Raw genomic sequence first — 19,838 nt, forward strand, 5'->3', positions numbered from 1 at the left:
AATGATATTAGCTACAATAACAAAGTTATTGGAACTAAGAGAATTAAACATTATTCAGTTTGAAAAGAATAATATTCCCTACTGTGACTCTGGATAGTGAACAGGTTTTATAAAATGTATTCCTTGGTTTAAACAGTTACACCACATGCATATATGTGTGTGTGTGCGTGTGCATATGTAACGCATCAGTTACATTAGACAAATCAGTCTGCATTATTTTCATGGGTTAATGAAAATAAATTTAAAAATTCTACTCTTTCACATCAGCATGAATTTTGAAATGGAACTAACAAACCTGGTTGAAATTTGAAAACTCCCAATCTTTGGAATCAGTTTTCCAAGGGGTGGAGACAATTCTGGAGGATTAAGACACGACATCCTGCCTTGCACTGCTATAATCTGCCCTTCCCCATGCTACTCCCACTATAACAATAGCATGCTCTAAGCACCGGACTTCAAAGCTATATTTGGGAGCTGTATTTGTATCTCTTCACCTGTGACTTTCTTAAGGTAATCCTCCTTTATCTGGCATAAAAAAATCAGATCTCGCATACAGAGACGTATCCCTATATCCATACACTCATTAATGGCCCAGACAATGAAAATGCTATTGAAAGAAGTGACGAAGGCCCTTTTACCAGCCAGCATTGAAAGGACACTGAATGAACCGTGGTTAAGGCACATCCCCAGCAGAAAGTAGCATGTGATGACTAATCTGTATATCCACTAAACTTTGGCTTTCAATTCAGAAACTTCTTAAAACTATCCACTGCATTTAAGTTTATTAAAAAGTTAAAAACCAAACCCAAGAAAAGAAGTGAGCAATTCCTGCTGAGTTAACAGGGAGAAAGAACAGTAACACCACTTACAGAAAACCAACATGTATTTGCGGTTCTTCACTACTGACAGCATCACCATAAACAGGCTCTTCCAGATCTTCATTCCTGCAGGAACAGAAAGTACTGTAAACTACATACTGACCCAAGCTGTTAAAATATAATGAAACGAACATTTATTTTGTGATTTATGAATATAAGCAATTGTTCGGTAATACAGGAGGGACTGGTAATACAGAAGGGATTAAGAAGGGATTACGGTTGGACTTGATGATTTTACGGTTGGACTCGATGATCTTAAAGATCTTTTTCAACCTAAATGATTCTATGATTCTATAAGGTATCTATTTAAAAACACACAGTAGTAGTAATTCAAAGTTTTTAAAAAAATGAGTTTTTAGAATACCTCCTTCAAGATATTTAGGGTAGTTTATTTAGTCTGTCTTCTATTTCTCTTTAGCATCCTCAAAATCTTATCTTCTTCCCAGTTACTGTTTATTGTGTTAAAACAGTGTATAAAATAACACATCTTTACCCATCCTTCAATCACTTGGTCAACCTACACATTTTTAGATTTTCAGCAGTTCATGTATTTCTTCCTTGCTTTTATCGTATGCTACTCAGAATTGTAAGTCACGCTCTGTATAATTTTATTTTGTTACAGATGGTTGAAATAAAATTACTGATTTATGACTAATAAGCTGAGAAAACTATCTTTCAAGTAAGAAGTATATGGTGTTAAAATGTTAGAGACAATAAAGTGAAAGGGACTTGGCACTTGTGAAGATGACAGTGGAACTGGATGTAAAAAGCTTCTTTCCTTTAAACCTTGCAACCTAATATTCTTACATTACTAAGAATTAGCAATTTTGAAAGCATATTCAGAAATTTACAACGAATTCTTTCAGACCATGTGGTAGAACAGGAATATTTCCAGTTTACTATGCATTTATACACCTGACCTTTTGCTTAAAGCTTCAAACACGCCACTGTCACTAGCCAGTGAATGATCTGAGAGACATGCTGAAACTCGCCTGGCTCTCCTCTCCGATCTTCTACCACTGTCTCCTCGCAGAGTTACAGCTGTCATGGAGAAAAAGTAAAGACAACATAAGCTCAAGGCAATCTCTTAAAAATTAAACAAGAAACGTGTATTCTATCAAAACTAGTGGCAAAACAGTTGGCACACACACAGTTCATTGCTTTTTCATCTAACTTTAAGTTAAAAACCTAGAATACAATTGACCGGAGATTTTCTGTGGGAGAATTAAGGAAGGAAGTTTGTGGCTAATTTCTCTCTGACAAGACTAAGTATAAACCAATTGCATTGTTATTAAATGCTTTTCTGGTAGAGTAATCCCTCCTGGAGGAAGACTTACATTAATTCAACATATGTACACATGATATCCTAAACTTTAAGATTTACCTACTGAATATACAATAGGCTGAAAACAAACACGGAGACTAATTCTTTTAAGAAGTTATCTGATAACACAATGTGAGGTTTTGTTCTCATTTGTTTCCTAATACAAAGTCTCAAAGCATACTGTTTATACCATCGCATAATAGCAGCTTTTATTTACAGTCTGAGAGGCTTTATCAAAAAGGACCAGCGCTTTCCAACTCACTCAGACCACTGTTGTTTCAAATTCTTGGTGAATGACTTTGAAAACTGAGTGGGGGAGGAGGAAGCAATATTCAACCCCCTCTTTCACCCTTCCCCGAATCACCAGTAACACCATAAATAGTAACTCAGCAATCATCTTCATGTTGTAAGCCTATCAACAAAAATGATATTATACATCAGGTTTTGCACAGGCAAGTAGGTATAGCAGCTACTAATCCTTTTAAGGCACGCGCAGAAGTGGTAATGCTCAGGAATTGTATAGGTAAGGTTTCGACACTTCAACGACAGCCCCTAACTTGAGGTTGTTTTCTTTTGCGTCCTAGAGAGAACCATTAAACAGACTTGTAGAAGTGCAGTTTCTTCACTGTGCAGTGAAGAATTTTAGCCAACTTTCCCCTCATTTTCTTAAGGCGCAATGACTGTCCTCAAAGCAGAAAAGCAACGGCAAAGAGGTGCCACTTCAGAGGCAGGGAAAGCATCTTATTTGCTTCTACCCATGCTCAGAAACTTAAAACGGACAGCATGGAAGAATTCTCAGTTTTCGCAGACGGCATTTGGAGTGACAGTGCACATCACACTCCAAGGCAAGCACCAGCTGACGTTTACTGCTTACTACCCCCGACTAAGGATGAAACGTGCCTTACTCAAAGTAACAACTTGTTAAGTATCTCTGTTACATGTTATCTTAAGGCATCAAAAATAAAAGACTGGTACCTAATCAGTAAGTGTCCTTCAGCAGAGCGCCAGCCAACGGCCTCAGCTCACCTGTAGAGCCCAGCTGAGGTACAGACAACTGAGCCACCCCTCTGCGTGGGACCCCCATCTCACCTCCCACCCAAGCACCACCAGGACAGGACATCAGGACCTGAAGCTCGATTAAAAATCCCCCAGATTAATACAACCACGTCGTTGTTGTCAACAGAAGCGTCTGGCTAAGGTTAGCTTTAGCCCACTGTGGGTCTGGCAGACAGGATGCACTGAGCCCGGCAGTCCTGCGCCAGCCCAAGGTACGTTCCTTTTATCAGGACACCAACAGCACAAAATCCCAGAAGATATTCCAAAAACCACAGGGTCCTGTTTGGAGCTAAAATTCCCTGGTTCTGTCCCAGAATGTCCCAAAAACCAAAAAAGATGTCCCATAAACGGGACAGAGCCAGTTCTCTGTCCTTTTGGATCCATAAGTAGTCCTATGGACCCCTCCTCTCCAAATTCAATGAAGGATTTGGCCATCTTCAGCTATGCAGCGAATTTATTTGCTGACCAGGGACATCCCAATCTGCACTTGTCTCTGTGCTTGGCGAACGAAGCACCCTTTCCTCCCCACCCCCAATTACAGCATCCCACCCTTATTGTATATCACATATCGTGCGGAGTTACTCATTTCATCCTCACCACAAATGAGAGCCAAGTTCAGGCTAGCTCACAGAAAGTAAAGAACCACGCTCTCCTCCATATCACTTGGACAAAGTGCTGGGTTTGGTTTTTTGGGGGGTTGGGTTTTTTTTTTTCCCTCTTTTTTTCAAGAACTTTTATTTTGGTGAGCCCACCTCTGAGTTCTGTCACTGGTATTTTTGCAGAATCAAAACCAGCACTCTGTAGAGACATCTTTTAATATGAAAGTTTCCCAATAATTTTACATCACTGGAAAGAGGCTGAACTTCACAAAAGTGTATAAATTTTGTGTGAAAGTGCTTCTGTAATTTCTGTACTAATTTTAACAAGTTATACTAGGATGACTTCCTTTTGTAGGAGCCTTTGGCTCACCCCTCTATGTGAACACTTTGTATAGATGTAGCAGACAAAAGACCTCTTGGGCTCTCTCCTTGGAGGTTCATGTTCCCAATTTGTCTGGAAGGAAAAATTGGTCTGAAGCACTAATATAATATCATGAAAAACTGACATGTTACAACTGTTGTAACTTGACAATGATTTGCCTGCTGCCTGAGGGCCATGGAAGCATTCGATAACATCTGGACAATCCCAGCAAATTTGGGAGAGATGCAAACACCAAAACATGCCCTTGACTAGGGAAAAAAAAAAAGTCAGCAGGAAAAATTGGTCAAGAAGAAAGAAATATCAGATTTTGGTTTAAACAGAATAAGATTTAGCACAGGTTACAGGCCTTCCAATGCTGGAAGCTAAAGAATTGTTTAAAAATAAGGTTTCTAAGATAGACAATTACTTTTCATTTTCTTATTTAAGTAACAAAATCAGTGAATAATATATATGAATTTCCAGAACTACTGGGTGCCAAAGCTTGATAAACATAAGACAGCCCTGATTAAAAGAATATTCTCAGGTGTCATTAGTTGAAAAAGTAAACTTCAAAGGAAATTTTGGTGTCCAAGATTTCATTAGCTAAAAAAACATAAATAAATCAAAAGCATGTTTCACAAGCTTAGGAGACTACAAATACTGCACGTCAGCTCAAAATGCACTAATAACATAGTCAAACACTCTTATAAAAACTTAATCAGAGACACAAACAGACCTTACCTACCATGATGCTGTCAGGCATTACTATGGTATAATAAAGCTGAAGCTCACAGAACACTTTTTCCAGGAATTTAATTACAGCCATGAATATGTTGTTTAGTTGACATAGCAAAAAATTAAGTATGCCATAATGATTAAAGAGATATAGCACAATATCAAACAAAACCAAATACAGCAAAATCTCCTGCTTCTTCACATGCAACTCAAAAAAAAAAAAACCAAAACCAAAACAAAACCAACCAACACTTCACACAGAAAAACACACTGGGAATTACAGGCAAAACCAGCACAGTAAGTAATTTCAGGTTCACTTACAGTGAATTATTCTGTTGTGCCGCATGAGAAACAAGACAAAATGAAAAGCACACAATGATAAATCATCTTTTAGATCTATGACAATATTTTGCAAACAAGAGATTATTTAGACATTAAAGGAAACTTAGCACTTGAAAGATTATTTTAGGATAGAGAGGAAGAGATACTGAAGCTATTAAAGCCCAATATTTTATAACATGTTTCCTCCCGCTCCCAGCTTTATAAATACGATGGATTTAACCTCTCAGCCATATTCCCTCCATTCACACATGCTAACATATTTCACAGTACATCCCCGCGACAGATGCAGAACAGTAAAACAGCAGATCAGCAACTGAACATCAAAACTGCAGTTCCTGAAGAACTCCTTGAACTTGCTCAAGTGCTGCTTCAGTGCAAAGTACGTGCAGTTTATTCAGTGCTAACCCTCCCAGCCCCCAGAATTTGCAAAAATTACCTCATGTTTTGTCTAGTGAAGGAACAGGCAAAAGATTTGTCTGAGCTAAGACTTACTGGTTTTCCAGCGGCGCATTATGCTACGAGTCCATTGGGTGGCAGCAGCAAAGCACACTGCATAGTACCTTAGTGAAAACCAAAACCCCCCAACATCTGGGGGTTCCCAAACTGTGATATGAGAGCTTGATGCTCCATCAAATTCTTCAAGAAAAGAGTACAAAACCAAAATAATTTCGAAACTTCCAACTGCTACTTGCAAACAACTGCATTACAATTGCAAACCCACCAGCTAGTGAGTGTAGAGCTCAAAGTAGTCATGGCTCCAGCCAAAAATCAGAGAGGTTAAACAATTTTTTCTTAAGCAATTGTTTTCAAATTCAAATCTTTACCCAAAAAAAAAAAAAGTCTCAAAAAAAGACAGCCAGGCTACCTTTTAACCATACATTCTTCCTCAAAAAGCAACACAAAGCACTCTGTTGTACACAGAGAGAAGTTGTAACCCCTGGACTAGGAACTGGGCACTGCAGCAGTGACAGCAGGTAGCACAGGCATGTTCTGCCAGAGATTTTCAGAGAAACGTGAAATGTGTAGAAACGTGACACAGAAGGGAGAAAAGGAAAACCAAAGCAGGAACTTGACCCTCATCCTATTGCTCCCTAGGCCCTCAGACCAGGCCTTCACTTCTAGGAAACATGTACGAGCTATAAATGAACTACTAACATAGTTTCACTTACCACAATGGGTGAAGACATGCTGTGGTCTGATCTGAGGTTTAAAGAAAGCCTCAGGAAGCCTCTTCATGGCACTAATTTAAGCACAAGCTTACATGCTGGTCTCTGGAATTCTGTTTATTTTGGTCTGAAAGCTGCAATATGGGCACTAGAAATGTTTACATCTAGTAAATGTAAATTCTGCAGCAGTATCTTCTGGCAATGCTAGTTGTGTTAAGGAAAGTAGGTGAGTCTAGACTCAAATGCTGTTTGAGCAATATAGGCTTTTTAGCACAGTGGTGTCATCTTCTTTTTTAAAAATAGAAAGTTGAAAGCTTTTCCTTAGATACTGTTGATGTTCCTTCTCATTATCACTTGACAAATAAGATCTTGGTAGGATAATATGATACATTCTCTGGTTATATTTCACATTATTCCTGATGTCCTAAGTCCTGAATGCAACATTCTACGCAACTGCTAACACAGAATTCTGGATATAGAAATGGGATGGGAATTACAAACTTTAATATCAAAAATACTCTCTAAAAGCCCATCTCTACTGGTATGGTTCTATTAGAAATACCAGCAAGCCAACACACAAAAACATCATCATGAAGGAATACTCTCTTTCATTTTAACAGCAGTTCTTAATTTGATTGATTAAAACAGGAAAAGAAATTTCTCACATGCCTGCATGCTCAGCTTTTTAAATTTGTTTGTTTTGTTTTTAAAAAAGATTTCTGTTTCCTCTTTCGATCTCTCTAATTTATGCTTCTCAACTGTAGTGCCGCAGAAGCTTCCGCCAATGCAAGCTAAAGCAAGTCCATCAACCTCCCAGTCAAGCAGGAAAAGAAAACTCAACAGTATGTGCGCCGTGGTAAGTGCACACGTCGCTCCCCTGTGATCACAGAGCACAGGTTCTCTGAGACAACCACTCAAGCGGATGCTTAACTTCTCACACACCCCCTACAAAAGATGCTCCTTTTGTAGCACTCTACCCATGAGCACAGTGCACCATGCACTCATGACCTCCATGCACTGCGGCTTCTGCTCCATCGCAGTACTCAGACATGGGAACCTGGTCTGGGGTGTGCACGAATTCAGCATGGCGTCAGCCAGCCTTCAAGCACCGTCGGCAGCATCACCTCGTGCCTGGTTTTGTGTTTGGTTTTTTTTTTTTTGGGGGGGGGGGTGGGGGGGGTGGGCGGGGGGGGGCGGGTTGGGTTTTGGTTTTTTCTCCGTATCTCCCCTGGGTTTGTATTGCTTTATATTATCAGAATAATGGCAACATGGGCACAACTGGGGGCCTCGAAGTAACTAAACCATGCTTTTTTTTTTTTTACTAATTCCCAATCCAAGACCAAAATACTTAATCCTCGATGCACTACATTCCAAAGAAAGTCCATATTCTATTCCCTTTCTTCCGCCCAATTCACCACTATTTTAAAATCTATTTACAAGGATTTCTCTACTCTTTCACGTCTTTGCCTTAAATCTAAAGTTTAGGGGTTTGGGTTTTTTTCCTGGTTGGTTGGTTGTTTTTTTTAACAGCTAACATCTACCATGTAATTTTTAACTGATGGAAGTAAAATAAGCCAAACTGAGGAACAATCTCTACTGTGCTAGTATGCTTAGGTCTGTGTGACATTTTCTATGATAATATGACAAAATAATAATGTCCAGAAACTCACCTCCACCAGTTTGGACAGCAGTCAGCTGTGGTCCCATTTCTCGCGGCCCTTCATTGTCCACAGGGTAAGTGGATGTCTGAGATGAGCTCGTTCCTTGTGTATCATCGTCACCCAACACTGTGGTATGAGCCCTGAGCATTTCCAGGGCTCCTATGCTTGCCATCTCCTCAAAACCTTCCGACATCTGAGCTAAGGGAGAATCTCGAGACGCAGAGAGAAACGGGGTGTCCAGAGGCGAGCTTGGAGGGGACAACGATGACAAGGAGGACCGCGATGACAGGGACGCCAGGGACTGTGGGGTATCCAGAGACCTCCGCTGCTTATTGAAATTCGAGTGTCCCATGGGATCAGCGTATGGCACATCTTTTGTGAGAGACTCGAAAGGAATTATGTCAAAGCGTAAATGCTGCCCGTAGTCTGTTACGCTGTCAGATTTGTCGTACTGTGGAAGGCCATAGATGTCCGTAAAGCTGACCGAGCTGAGGGAGCCTCTGCTGGAGGCCAAGGATCCTCGACTGGAGGCCAGGGATCCCCTGCTGCTGCCAGAAGACATTGTGAGGGTGCTAGCCGACAGACTATGGCAGGCGAAGAAAGAGAAAACAAAAAAGGCCCTTTCAAATATAATCAGAAACACCAGCGCAGACATAAAAACATCAATCCAGATTACACACGCACTTTTACATGTATTCAGTAGAGTGACACGGAGAGATGATTTGGCATTTTAAGGTCTAGCTCGTGTCTCTTGCCCTGGTCTCAAGCACAATCATGACTGGAACAGCATAAGTGATAACCAAATCAGGACCAAGTGCCTGAAGACAAACGGTCCAACAGGACGAGCCTACTCTTTCCTCCAATGTGTAAGCAGTCATAATTTGGCAGAAAAGAGGCCGGAGCAGGATCTGGATCAGTGTACTCAATGTAAAGCCAGAAAGGGTAGATTACCATGATCCAGCTTGAATTTACGTTGATGATGGGTCATAAACACATCAGGGAGAAGTGCAAAGGGATTTGGAAAGTCCTAACGAACTGCTGTGTAAGCCTCACCCTCACAGGTTTTTCCAGTGCAAAATAAAAAAGACTTTAGGATGAATCCTATTCTAGTTCCTCTTACCACTCTCAGACAGGCAGAGAAGAATATAACTGATGGAGAGAGAAGAAGTGAGATGCAGCAGGAACTGAGCTTTTGATGTTGGTGTGGTATTGAGCTAAGGAATCCCCAAGAGCTGCATCTAAAAAGGCAGCTGCGTGTGTGAATATGCAAAATATTCTGGGCTTCTCTGTGAGTCTTGGCACATTCTCATATTTAAATGGAAAAATTTTGTCGTCTCACCAGGGATCAAAAACCCCTCCTTAAGAGGAGGTATCAGAAGATTAAAACCTCACAGAACTTAAAAGAATGTTATCTTCATATTAGTAAAACTGTAATAATATTACAACGGGTTTTAAATACATATCTTCTTTTCAGAAAATAAGATAACATATAAAATTCCCAAATACACATAATAATCTAGCCCAAACAGCCATCACTAATACTATTCATAAAAGTCCATCCAAATCATCACATTCCATAGACCAAACTGTATAAGTTTAGTAAAAAATTAATTTACTTGGCACACATACATGAAGAATTAAAAGGTAAACTTTATAGATTATTAATATTCTTCTCTGCTGCAGTTAAACTTCAAAACCTGCTGGTTTTACATAACTCACCTTTTTAACTGGGAGTGTAAATATGAGGTTAAACGTGTAGCTTCTTCTAGTTGCATAAGCAAACAATTTCTCTTTTCCTGTAACAGTATCCTGTAATTAAACAGATACATATTACTGTTTTTCTTCATTACAGTAGTGCTCAAGAAGTGCTAGGAGCTTTCCAATTACAGAAAAATATCATTGCATTGCAATTTGGAATATAAAAAGAAGTTTCACTGTTTAATGAAAAGTTTTAATTTACGCAGCTCATATGCAGTGATGGTAATTCCAGCAAGAACACAAGAACCAAGACTCCAGTAGAATTCCCAGACAAGAAAAGTTAATTGAGGCACAATGTAAGAGTCACGATGTTGAAAATACATTACAGCAATTAGCAAAGTCATAAAAAGTCCCAGGTAAAAACATCAGACTCTACAAGATCTTTTTTTCCCTTGCATCAATCTGATTGTGCCAGTAAAATACAGAGAACTACGATGACTTTTGTCGCCTTGGCAGGAAAAAAAAATTCCAAATAGCTCTATTACCCAAGCTGATTAGTGTCAAATTTCAAAGATAAAAAGAAAATTCTTGGAATACTTCTGTTAAGCCCTAACCATAAAACTCAACTTTAAGCTCTAATTCTAGGTGTTTCAAGTACATTTATATATCGTTATATTTAAGCAGGTGATACAGCATTTTGAATACTAAGCTATGACAAAAATGTCTTGCCGCAACTTATTTTTGCCCATTCTAATAACAAGCAGCTGAATTACTCAGTACCACTGGCACAACACAAATGGAATGTACCTATAACGCTCATGCACCTATAAGATATTTTAAATTCTGTATTTTGAGATCATGAAAACTTTGAAGAATAGATTTTATCTATTGATATCACATTTATTCTTTTCCTGAATAACAAATATTTTGTTTTCCCAAGCCCAATCACTGAACTTCAAAATAAAATCAGGGTGGTAATCTGTTGTGTGTTGTACATTTGTATGTCCAGGAAAGTTACTGCTCCAGCTCTGCATTCACAAGTTGGCTGGAAATTGGGATTCTGACAGACAGTTTGGAGAAAGCAGATGAAACTTATTTGAGTGCTTCAGACCTTCCTCAATTGCAAAGACAACTGATAGAAATCAACATGTTAATGGGCAGGATTAAAAAAAAAAAAAACAACACAACACACCAACAAAAAGGGAGTCCATCTAGATAAAACAAAATGGCAGCATTACTTTCAATAAACTTTGGATGGTTAAGATATGAAAAAAGTATGTCTTTGTTAGCAGTAAAAACATAAATTTCTCAACTTCTTTGGCCTTCAACTTCATCAATTCAGAAGCTGGCCAGGAGCTGTAGCGCTGCGCTCCAGCAACCCCACTGCCCTCCGGGGAGGCTCCCTTCATTGCAACCACACGGCAGAAGCTGCACACCCGAGCATGTGCAACGCTGAAGCTCTTCTCCTGCTTCTGTGGACCCCAGGCCAGCTGCAAGGAAGGCTGCAGCTCAGCCATGTAAACTTAACTGATAAAGGGACTGCACGCAGGCACCAAAAGAAAAAGACAAATGGATGCAAGAAACTTAACTGATTCAAAAGCTTGCAGCGGAAAGAAGGGGTATCCGCATCATCTACTTTAAAAAACAAACTTAGGAACCTACACTCCACAGTTATCAATGCTGTAAGATAGGTACCTGTGCTACAGGGTAATAGATGCCTCCAACTAACGCTGCCAGCCAATCTTAAAAAAACAAAACAAAACAAAAAAAACACCAACAAAAAACCAAACACCAACAAAAAAAACCCAAACAAAAAACAAACAAAACCTAAAAAAACCCAAACAAACACAAACAAACAGTCAAAAAAAAAAAAAACACCAACCAAAAAGCCCCCATCTCTGTCATACAGATTTTAAGTTAGTTCTGATCTGCATATAATTCAGTGCCTTTAAAACTCAGTAACAGAACTGAACTGGTACTTATTGAAAGAGGAAATCTCTTTGTATTTCCCGATTAGGAGAAAGTGGAAATAGAAAAGCAAAACTAGCAATGGTTTTGGTTACTCCTGAGCCTAAAACAAACAAACAAATAAATTAGGGCTACTAATAGTTAAGCTTTCCTCTAGTTTGCTATACAAAAATAGAGTGCCCTTCAATATTATTCTAACTTCTACTCAACTTTTGCTAGCATTTGAAATATCAAGTATCACAGTGGAACGCTAGTTTCCACAGCATGAACTACATGGAAAAATAGCTTGGCCTTCTTGCCAACGTAGTATGCACTACCTAACATGAGAGCCCAAAACCAACAAATAAAACTTACTACACTGCAGTATAAAGTGAACTCCCTTTTCTGTCAGTTTAAGCTGCAAAGCCAATGTAACGATATTGCAAAAATCGCAAAATATATAACACTAAACTGTAGCTTGGCTGTTAAATTTCTATTTATTGCCTGCATTTACTGTCTGAAGTAAGCCTTTTCAAAGGAATTGAAGTTCTCAAAATTTGTATGTGGAAGGCACTTCCAAATATTTTAAATATTTTAAAAGTGTCTTAATTATGTAAATATTAACCTTTACACAGATCACATTAAAGCTGGTTCACGTAGTTCTCCTCAAGTGTCAAACCTGGGTTTTTACCACTATTTAAGAGAAGCAAGTCTGGGAGACAAGAACAAGTACTTTCTTGCTTTCACTGGAAGCAGTCTATGGTAACAAGAAGAGGTTAAGAGGTTTTGTCCATTTTTTTGGCTACAGGAAAAACTGGGCAGCTTTGAAATAAACACAGTGTTTCCATTAATATATTTCAGGGGTGGTTTGTTTTTACATATAACTTGATATTTAATTTAAGTTTTCAAGAATGACTCTGTTTACTATGTTCTCTGAATGTCAGAGTTGGGATTTGCTCCCACTGCCGAGACTGCAAATTAAAAGGAAAAATTGTATACAAAAAGCAATAAAAACTTAATCATTTAACTTTCCTGTTATAAGTCAGAAACCAAATATAGGAAAGGATCTTTGTTCTGATGCTTTTGGAGATTAATATTACTCCACTGCAAAATAGCAGAAAAATCTTTCACTATCCAGGTACTGTTATTCAGGTCTCTATTATCAGACAATATTATTCAGACTTTTTCCAAGCATTTTTTGTGACTCTAGTCTGATCTCTCCTTCCTATTCAGACTTTTTAGATGAATGACAGGAGAACTAAATAGTCAACATCACTCTAACTCTCCGTCAGAAAACTTCAAGACAGACAGAATTAAATAATGGCACTCAGGAGTAGTCTCTTCCTTTTTTGAAAGCAAATTACTCTAGTAACATTCTTATTTTGTTTCTTCGACACAGTGAAATTCCCTACTCTTCCTTTTGAAACTACCTATATGGATCTTACAATAGATAAGAAAACGATTTAAGTTCCCAAACCTTTCAGTGGCTCCGTGAGCAGACGTTGCTCGAGCCCGTTGAATTTCATCCTCCAAGCGTCTTTTTTCTTCCTCCAAACGTGCAATGTCTTCTGGGGATCGTCTCTGCTGACTGATAAGCTGCAACTCCTGAAGAAGAGCCTCCTTCTCTTTGATCAGCTGAAGACGGTCCCTGTCCGCTTCAGCCATTCCTGGCCAGGATTCATTGTCTAGCAAGGCCAGCTGCTGTTGTATATTCGAAACTCTTTAAAAGAGGATAAATATACTTCAAAATGCAGAAGAGATGAAGATTAAGACAATTAAGAGGAAAAATACCAAAAAGTGAAGTCTGTTGACTTCTGTGACTTTTTTCTTCTAAATTTCGAAACACAAAAATGTAGAGGAGTATGGAAGCATTATTTGTTTCTGGTTTTTGTGATGGGTTTTGTTTTGTTTTGTGTATTTTTAAAACACTAAAGAACTGCAAGTGCTCCTAAGTGTGTAGCTGTATAAGAACTACAATGCATTTATCTATCGCATGGACAATATCTGTCTTCACAGCTTTCTCATTTTGTAATAAATCAATTCATATTTTAGAGCTCTTGAGTTTGCTGCCTGTACAGCTGATGAAGTTGAACATTCTTTCATTCCTCATTCTTCCACTATCAGATCTTAACTTGGGATTTCAGAAGTGCAGTGAGAAGTTGAAGGGCATGAAGGGGGGATGCTTATCTAGTGACAATAGGTCCATGTATTTATGTCCCACCTAGTAGAGGAATGGTTCAAGGGGCTGAAAATATTAGGCAGTCCTGACTGACAACAAAATCTTTAAAATAAATAAGCTGTCAGTAAAACAAAAACATAGGTCTGGAAAAAAGATTTACCGGTTACAAAATACAGGTGGCTTCAGATGGATCCATCATCAAATCGAGCAATTAAATAAGCTAACTTGATTTTTTTTGTAGGAGGCTTTATAGCCAGAAGTAGTTTCCTGTATCTCAATATGCTGAACCACTACGTGAAACAACAGTTGTAAGAATAATTTCACAGTTGACATTTTAAGAAAATGTTCTGCTAAAACCAAATTTTGAACTCTTATAAATATTAAAAAGAACCCTAAAGCTAGAAATTTCACAAATGTTTCCTTTGGCAAAATCAAAAGGTATATAAGCATAACAGGGAGAACACACTTTTACTGCTACGTATTTATGCTTGTCTTAAATGGGCAATTTAGACACTTTAGAATGTTAAAATAAAAAGTAAATAAGAGAAAATCTAGCTTTCTGATTTTTAAACATTTGAAACTAAAGAACTGTACAACAGTTACGCAGTTGTACACCTCAGTTTCACCTTCACTTTGAAATGGTAGCATTCAAAGTTCAGTGCACCATAAAAGATTATAACCCTTTAAATAAATAAATAAAAGCACATTTAAAGCCAGCCATAAAAGTGGGATATGCTTTTGTTCTTTTGTTAAGTTAGTTTAAGTAATCTTTTTTCCCAAAATATCTGGTAAGAAAGAAAAGATAATAACAAACAAAGCAAAGTAAAAGCACATAACAAGCAAACAGGAAATCCACAGAAGATCCACAGTGTGATAACGTGTTTAAGAATAAAAGAAAAGGCATAGACATGACAAAGGTAAGGTTTTCCCCATCTAACAACAAAACCTCATGCAATGTTTATTTCATACTGACATCTGGAAAGCATTTGGCCATCTTATCACCAGGGGAAGGGAGATAAAGTATCAATATAAGTCATTTCGCAATGACTGCATTCATATATGAATAGGAATTTCACTGTGAGTTTTGTCAAACAAGATTCCTCACCCCCCCCCTTAGATTTCATTTACAGCAAGTAAAGAACTTGGGTGTTATGTTACATTTTAGTCTAAAGCAGAATACTTTATCAAGCCCTTCAATACCATTTCCTCCTCCTTGCATTAATAACCAACCTCCTGCCAATAGCTACCAAAAGCACCATTGTGAATCGATACGTATAGTCTACACATTTCATGCCTCAGCTATTGTGCATGAATTCCAGATGCAGCTTTCTGAAGACCACCTTGCCCCATCGACCAAACATCAGGGCCAGGAAGAGCAAGCAGATTCAGAACCTTCCCCTCCCCTACCCAGGCTGCTACGCTGTTCAAGATTCAGTAAACACTCCTGACGGTGTATACAGCTTGATTTTCAAGTGTTCAGTGCCAAATGAAACAAATGGGGACTCAAGGTCCTTTCAACAGAATTACTGAATTCAGGTACAATTGGGTTATCATAGCTTGGCAAGCGAGTGTGAATCAGATGAGCCCTGGCAATGTATTTGAGTGACCATGTTCACAAGCTCTTACACAGCTTATGGATGAAAGAAGATGAGATGTATCTGGTGAAGTCTCTGGGTTGTTTTATCAGGTAGCTGAAGGACTGACCCTCTCTTTCATTTTAACACTCACAGTTGTTTTGCTAGCTATTTTTCTCATGTGGGGTGAGTTGGTTAAAAAGCTGACCATTGGAGCAAATAAATGCTAATGCAGGCAACAAGGAAGAGAGAAGTACCAGCAGGCAAGAGGGGAAGGTGGGATCCCCCCTTTCAGCGCTAGTTAACCACTGAATCCGCTCGGCTGTAGAGTAAAACACCACCATCAATACAAGAGGTTTTAATTTAGACTCTTGAGCTTGCTGAGAGCACGTAACTCCCTTTGTGTATGACATTCCAGTTTAAAGTTTGTTTTTTCCCCTCAATTTCTGTTATGATGATGCTTTGAAAGTAGGAAGTTGTCATACAGTAACTTAATTATACTGTTATTAAAGGGAAAAGTACTGCTGTGGACAAGATTTGTATCACTGAAGAGTTCCAAAATCTGATTAGGTTATTTACTTTGATTCCCTTGACACTCTTTGCATTTCAGCTAGCTCTTCTTGGCTCTACGTTTTCCCTTTAAGCAAAGAAAAAGCACTCGCAGAACACTACATAATGCAGGAATCTGTTGGGAGGGGAACTTCAGCACCAGTAAGCCAGTTTTCTGCAACCTGTATTTCCTGCAAATGAACCGAAGTTTTTAGGGAATTTTGTTGCTTGTTTTCCACTGAGGATTCTCTCTGTGTGGTAAGTTGTTCCAAAAAGCTACCAGTGATAAACTTTTTAAAATTTATCTCCTTGGCTAGAAAACATCCCTAAAGCTTTTATGGTCTCGCTCACTCAAACCTAAGAAAAATATCTGAGCAGTCATGTTCAGTTCTGCTAAAAACATAATAAAAAATCCTCTTAAGCATGTTCCATAATTGCAATGTCTTCTCCCAACACAAGCTTTTCTCCCCAAACACAATAAATGCATAAATAAGCAATTTCACTGTGCTTGTCCATGCCAGATTTTATACCTATACTACACCAGCCATTCTCACCGCTGGTATGTTACAAAAAAGTGGCTGTTTTGCATTTTCAGACTCAGTGCCTTATTCTACCTACCTCAGTGCCTCATTCACCTACCTTAAAAACCCACTTAAATAAAGCAATGACTGGACATGGATTGCAATTTAAAGGGGGGGGGGGAGGGGGAAAAAAAGATTTAGGATCCTTTATGAAGTCTCTGTTTTTCAAACACATTTTTCCTTCCTACCGGGTATTTTTTAAGATACTACTTCTTAAGGGTGGTCACTGTAAAAGAGTACTTTTATCTGGCCTAATGCCAGATACCGAGGTCCCTACTGATATAGCCATTTAACATATTCCTGGGGAAAAAACAGTTAATTTTGAGCCATCAACATTCCAGGCATTTTGCCCATTCCCATCCTTGCATAACAAGTGCTGAGGAGCTTGCATTCCACGCTTGAGTAGGTGGTATCAAATGACTGGTTTCCTAGGTAGGCAGACCGACTTGCTGCTTATTTCAGTATTTAAAAATTTCAAATGGAGATGAATATAACAGCTCCTGTTAAGCAGAAAAGCAGGAGGGGCACAGATGGGATGACAAAGGTTTAACCTGGTGATCTTAAGTAAACACTGACTCGAAATGGCAAACTTGCCCTGAAACAGTCATACTAATGTAGCTAGAATGATGCCTAGCCCAAGATAATGTAGACATAGCATGAGGGTGGAGATCAGTACAGCCAGTAGCTTACTACTCAAACTACATCATGGGGGGCAAAAAAGCATGTATTTTCAGGATTTACAGCATGTCTGAATCGTTACATATCTACACAGACCCCCCGCCCAGACAAAATAGGGCAACCCTTCTGTCACTGGAAATACCAGGGGAACCTAAAAGATTTTGTTAATGTCTAGAATCTCATTTTCAAGGCTGCTATCTGAACCCAGCACTAATGAAATTATACTGCTGAGCTCGAGAACATTTCCGTTTAGAAGCGGTTATTTATTAAAATAAAGCATGAGAAGTGAGATTAAAGTAAAAATCACTTTTTGTGAGATGAAAGAGTCTGATTTACAATTACAATTAACCCCATGTTTAGACCATTACTCAGATTATGAACAAGACAGGTGCCTTGAGGAGGGAAATACTCTGAAGCAATACAAAGGTCTAACTCATGCTCGTACAAGGGACAAATTATGGCTATCCAACAGCTGGCACTTCCTAACCTACAAGCTCTGGCCTTTCTAGCTTAAAGAAGTTCTTCGAACTTACTTTGTCTGAATTTTCCAAAGAAAAAACCAATACCCCCCTACATTTAAATGCCTAGAGTTTCGGGTGACATATGAAGTCCACTCTACAGCTGAGGCCTTTGTTACCTGTGGAATGGGAAGACCGGTGGGGATAAAATAAAGCAAAAAATGCACAGGTATGATTTGGAGGAGAACGATGGCTAACATCACACAAATATGCAGAGACGATCAATATAAATCAGCCCAGCTTATTCTTTTCCTTAGGCTTATAATTGGACCCCGTTCTCTGCCACTTCAGGTAACAGGGAACTTCTCCCACGGGCGATACCCAGAGGAGGTAGCTGTGGGACTGAAGACACATAATGAAGGGTGTAAGAACTCGGTAATCCCTGGTATTTACGGACCCTCTTGAGAGTGAGTTATGATTTACATCCAAAGAGGGGAAGGCTGGAGAAAGGGGAAGAAAGAAATGGAAAGAACAAGAAGCTGGGGAACTCAGCCAAATGCTCACAAAATTTCTCCACTGTGTCTACTTTGGCTGTTCCTGCAAGTATGTGCCACTGTGGCTTTGGCGGACAACATGAGTACGCTCTGTAGAATATCCAGCCTTTCTGGCAGCCCAATTCAATAGCAAGGAGGTCTTAAATTGGCTTAAGACACTCACGAAACCTTTAGAGTCCACTGGCATTTTGCAGATAAAATTAGGTATTCACCTTTAGGAAAACTGCAACGCCTCCTAAAACCAAGGGCAGAGAGGAGTTAGTATTTTCCCCAATTCACAGGTAAACTGGTATAATGAGAACTTTAAAGACGATTCAAGAACATGGCTCAGCTCCCTTTAGAACCCAAAGAAAAAGTTGTATGTTTAAAAACCGACACTGGGAGATTTAGGTTTAGCTGACATGTCTGAGCCAGATTTATGTGATACCAGACAAATTACTTCATCCCTAAATCAAATTTTCAGATTAGTTTAGCAGAATAAAGCATAGAAATTAGGCAATTGCATCTTGAAACCTGCCTACACAAGATGAATTTTAACAGGAAAATAGTTGACTATGTTATTGTATCAGTATTGGAACGTTGCTATCAATGACCAACCGACAAGTATTTCGTCAGTATAAGCACAAATTGCACTGACACACTTCTGCTTGTACTAGTGCTTTTAAAAACCCAACTAAAAATTAAGACAAGTTTGCAACACAAGAACTATTCAGCAACTATACTGAAAAGAAAGAAGTAACATTCTTAAAGGCAATGTGGAAATATTAAGCATAGCTGAGGAGGAGGCTTTTTCAAGGCTGAAATAAATCTGTTGACAGCCACCGTATGATTTAAACAATTGCACTGAAAAATAACATCTTTGAATTCAAATTTACAGAAGGCATAAATAAATTACTGCTTTTGCACCCAAATTAGATAAGCTGGTTGAAAATGCTTGGATGTATTAGTTGATTAAAGTTAGCTACCATCAGACTGGATTATTTAAAAAAAAAAAAAAAATCACAGTTAAAAATTTTGGTGCTTCTTATTGGCAGGATCATTTTTCATCTAGTGATGAATACAATTCAGGATATGAGGCACTGCAGCAATGACATTTCATGATCATTTGCTAATATACTTCATGTAGCCATTACACTGAACTGCACAACTTAAGAGTTATCAAAGAAAAACAATTTGCTTTTGATTTCTCTTTCTATGAAACAGTCTATTCAGAAAAGTGCTCGAGGGGCACGCTTTCCAGTGTGCAAATGCTTTCATGAGAGGTGGTCTCACTGAAATAGCAACTGAAACTAAAAACGGTATTTATCCAGGCAGCTTGGGGCTGTCTGTTCAAAAAGACCATCCTCCCTCCTGCTTCTCTGGAGGGCCACACTGACAGATCTGAGAGAAGAAATTTCATGGAAATAAGGTACAGTTTATTTAAAAATAAAGGGGGGAGAGAAGAGTAAAGAGCAGAAGAAAAGTGACTGAGCCTCTCTTCAGCATGACTGGCGCATTA

The 19,838-nt window shown here is 38.8% G+C and overlaps 1 protein-coding gene across 2 annotated transcripts in view; it reads right to left on the bottom strand.

Annotated features, from left to right (window-relative positions):
* The window catches only part of WWC3 (WWC family member 3), a 101,481-nt gene that overhangs the window by 15,441 nt on the left and 66,202 nt on the right, over positions 1–19,838 (bottom strand). For both annotated transcript variants that reach the window (XM_075133375.1, XM_075133383.1), the window contains exons 9-13: positions 13,245–13,487; positions 9,842–9,931; positions 8,132–8,706; positions 1,799–1,919; positions 870–944 (exon numbers count right to left, since the gene is read on the bottom strand). In XM_075133375.1, coding sequence (XP_074989476.1) covers positions 870–944; positions 1,799–1,919; positions 8,132–8,706; positions 9,842–9,931; positions 13,245–13,487 — 1,104 coding nt within the window. The remainder of the gene's footprint in view (positions 1–869; positions 945–1,798; positions 1,920–8,131; positions 8,707–9,841; positions 9,932–13,244; positions 13,488–19,838) is intronic.

The sequence above is a fragment of the Calonectris borealis genome, chromosome 1, assembly GCF_964195595.1.
Source record: "Calonectris borealis chromosome 1, bCalBor7.hap1.2, whole genome shotgun sequence".
NCBI lineage: Eukaryota > Metazoa > Chordata > Aves > Procellariiformes > Procellariidae > Calonectris > Calonectris borealis.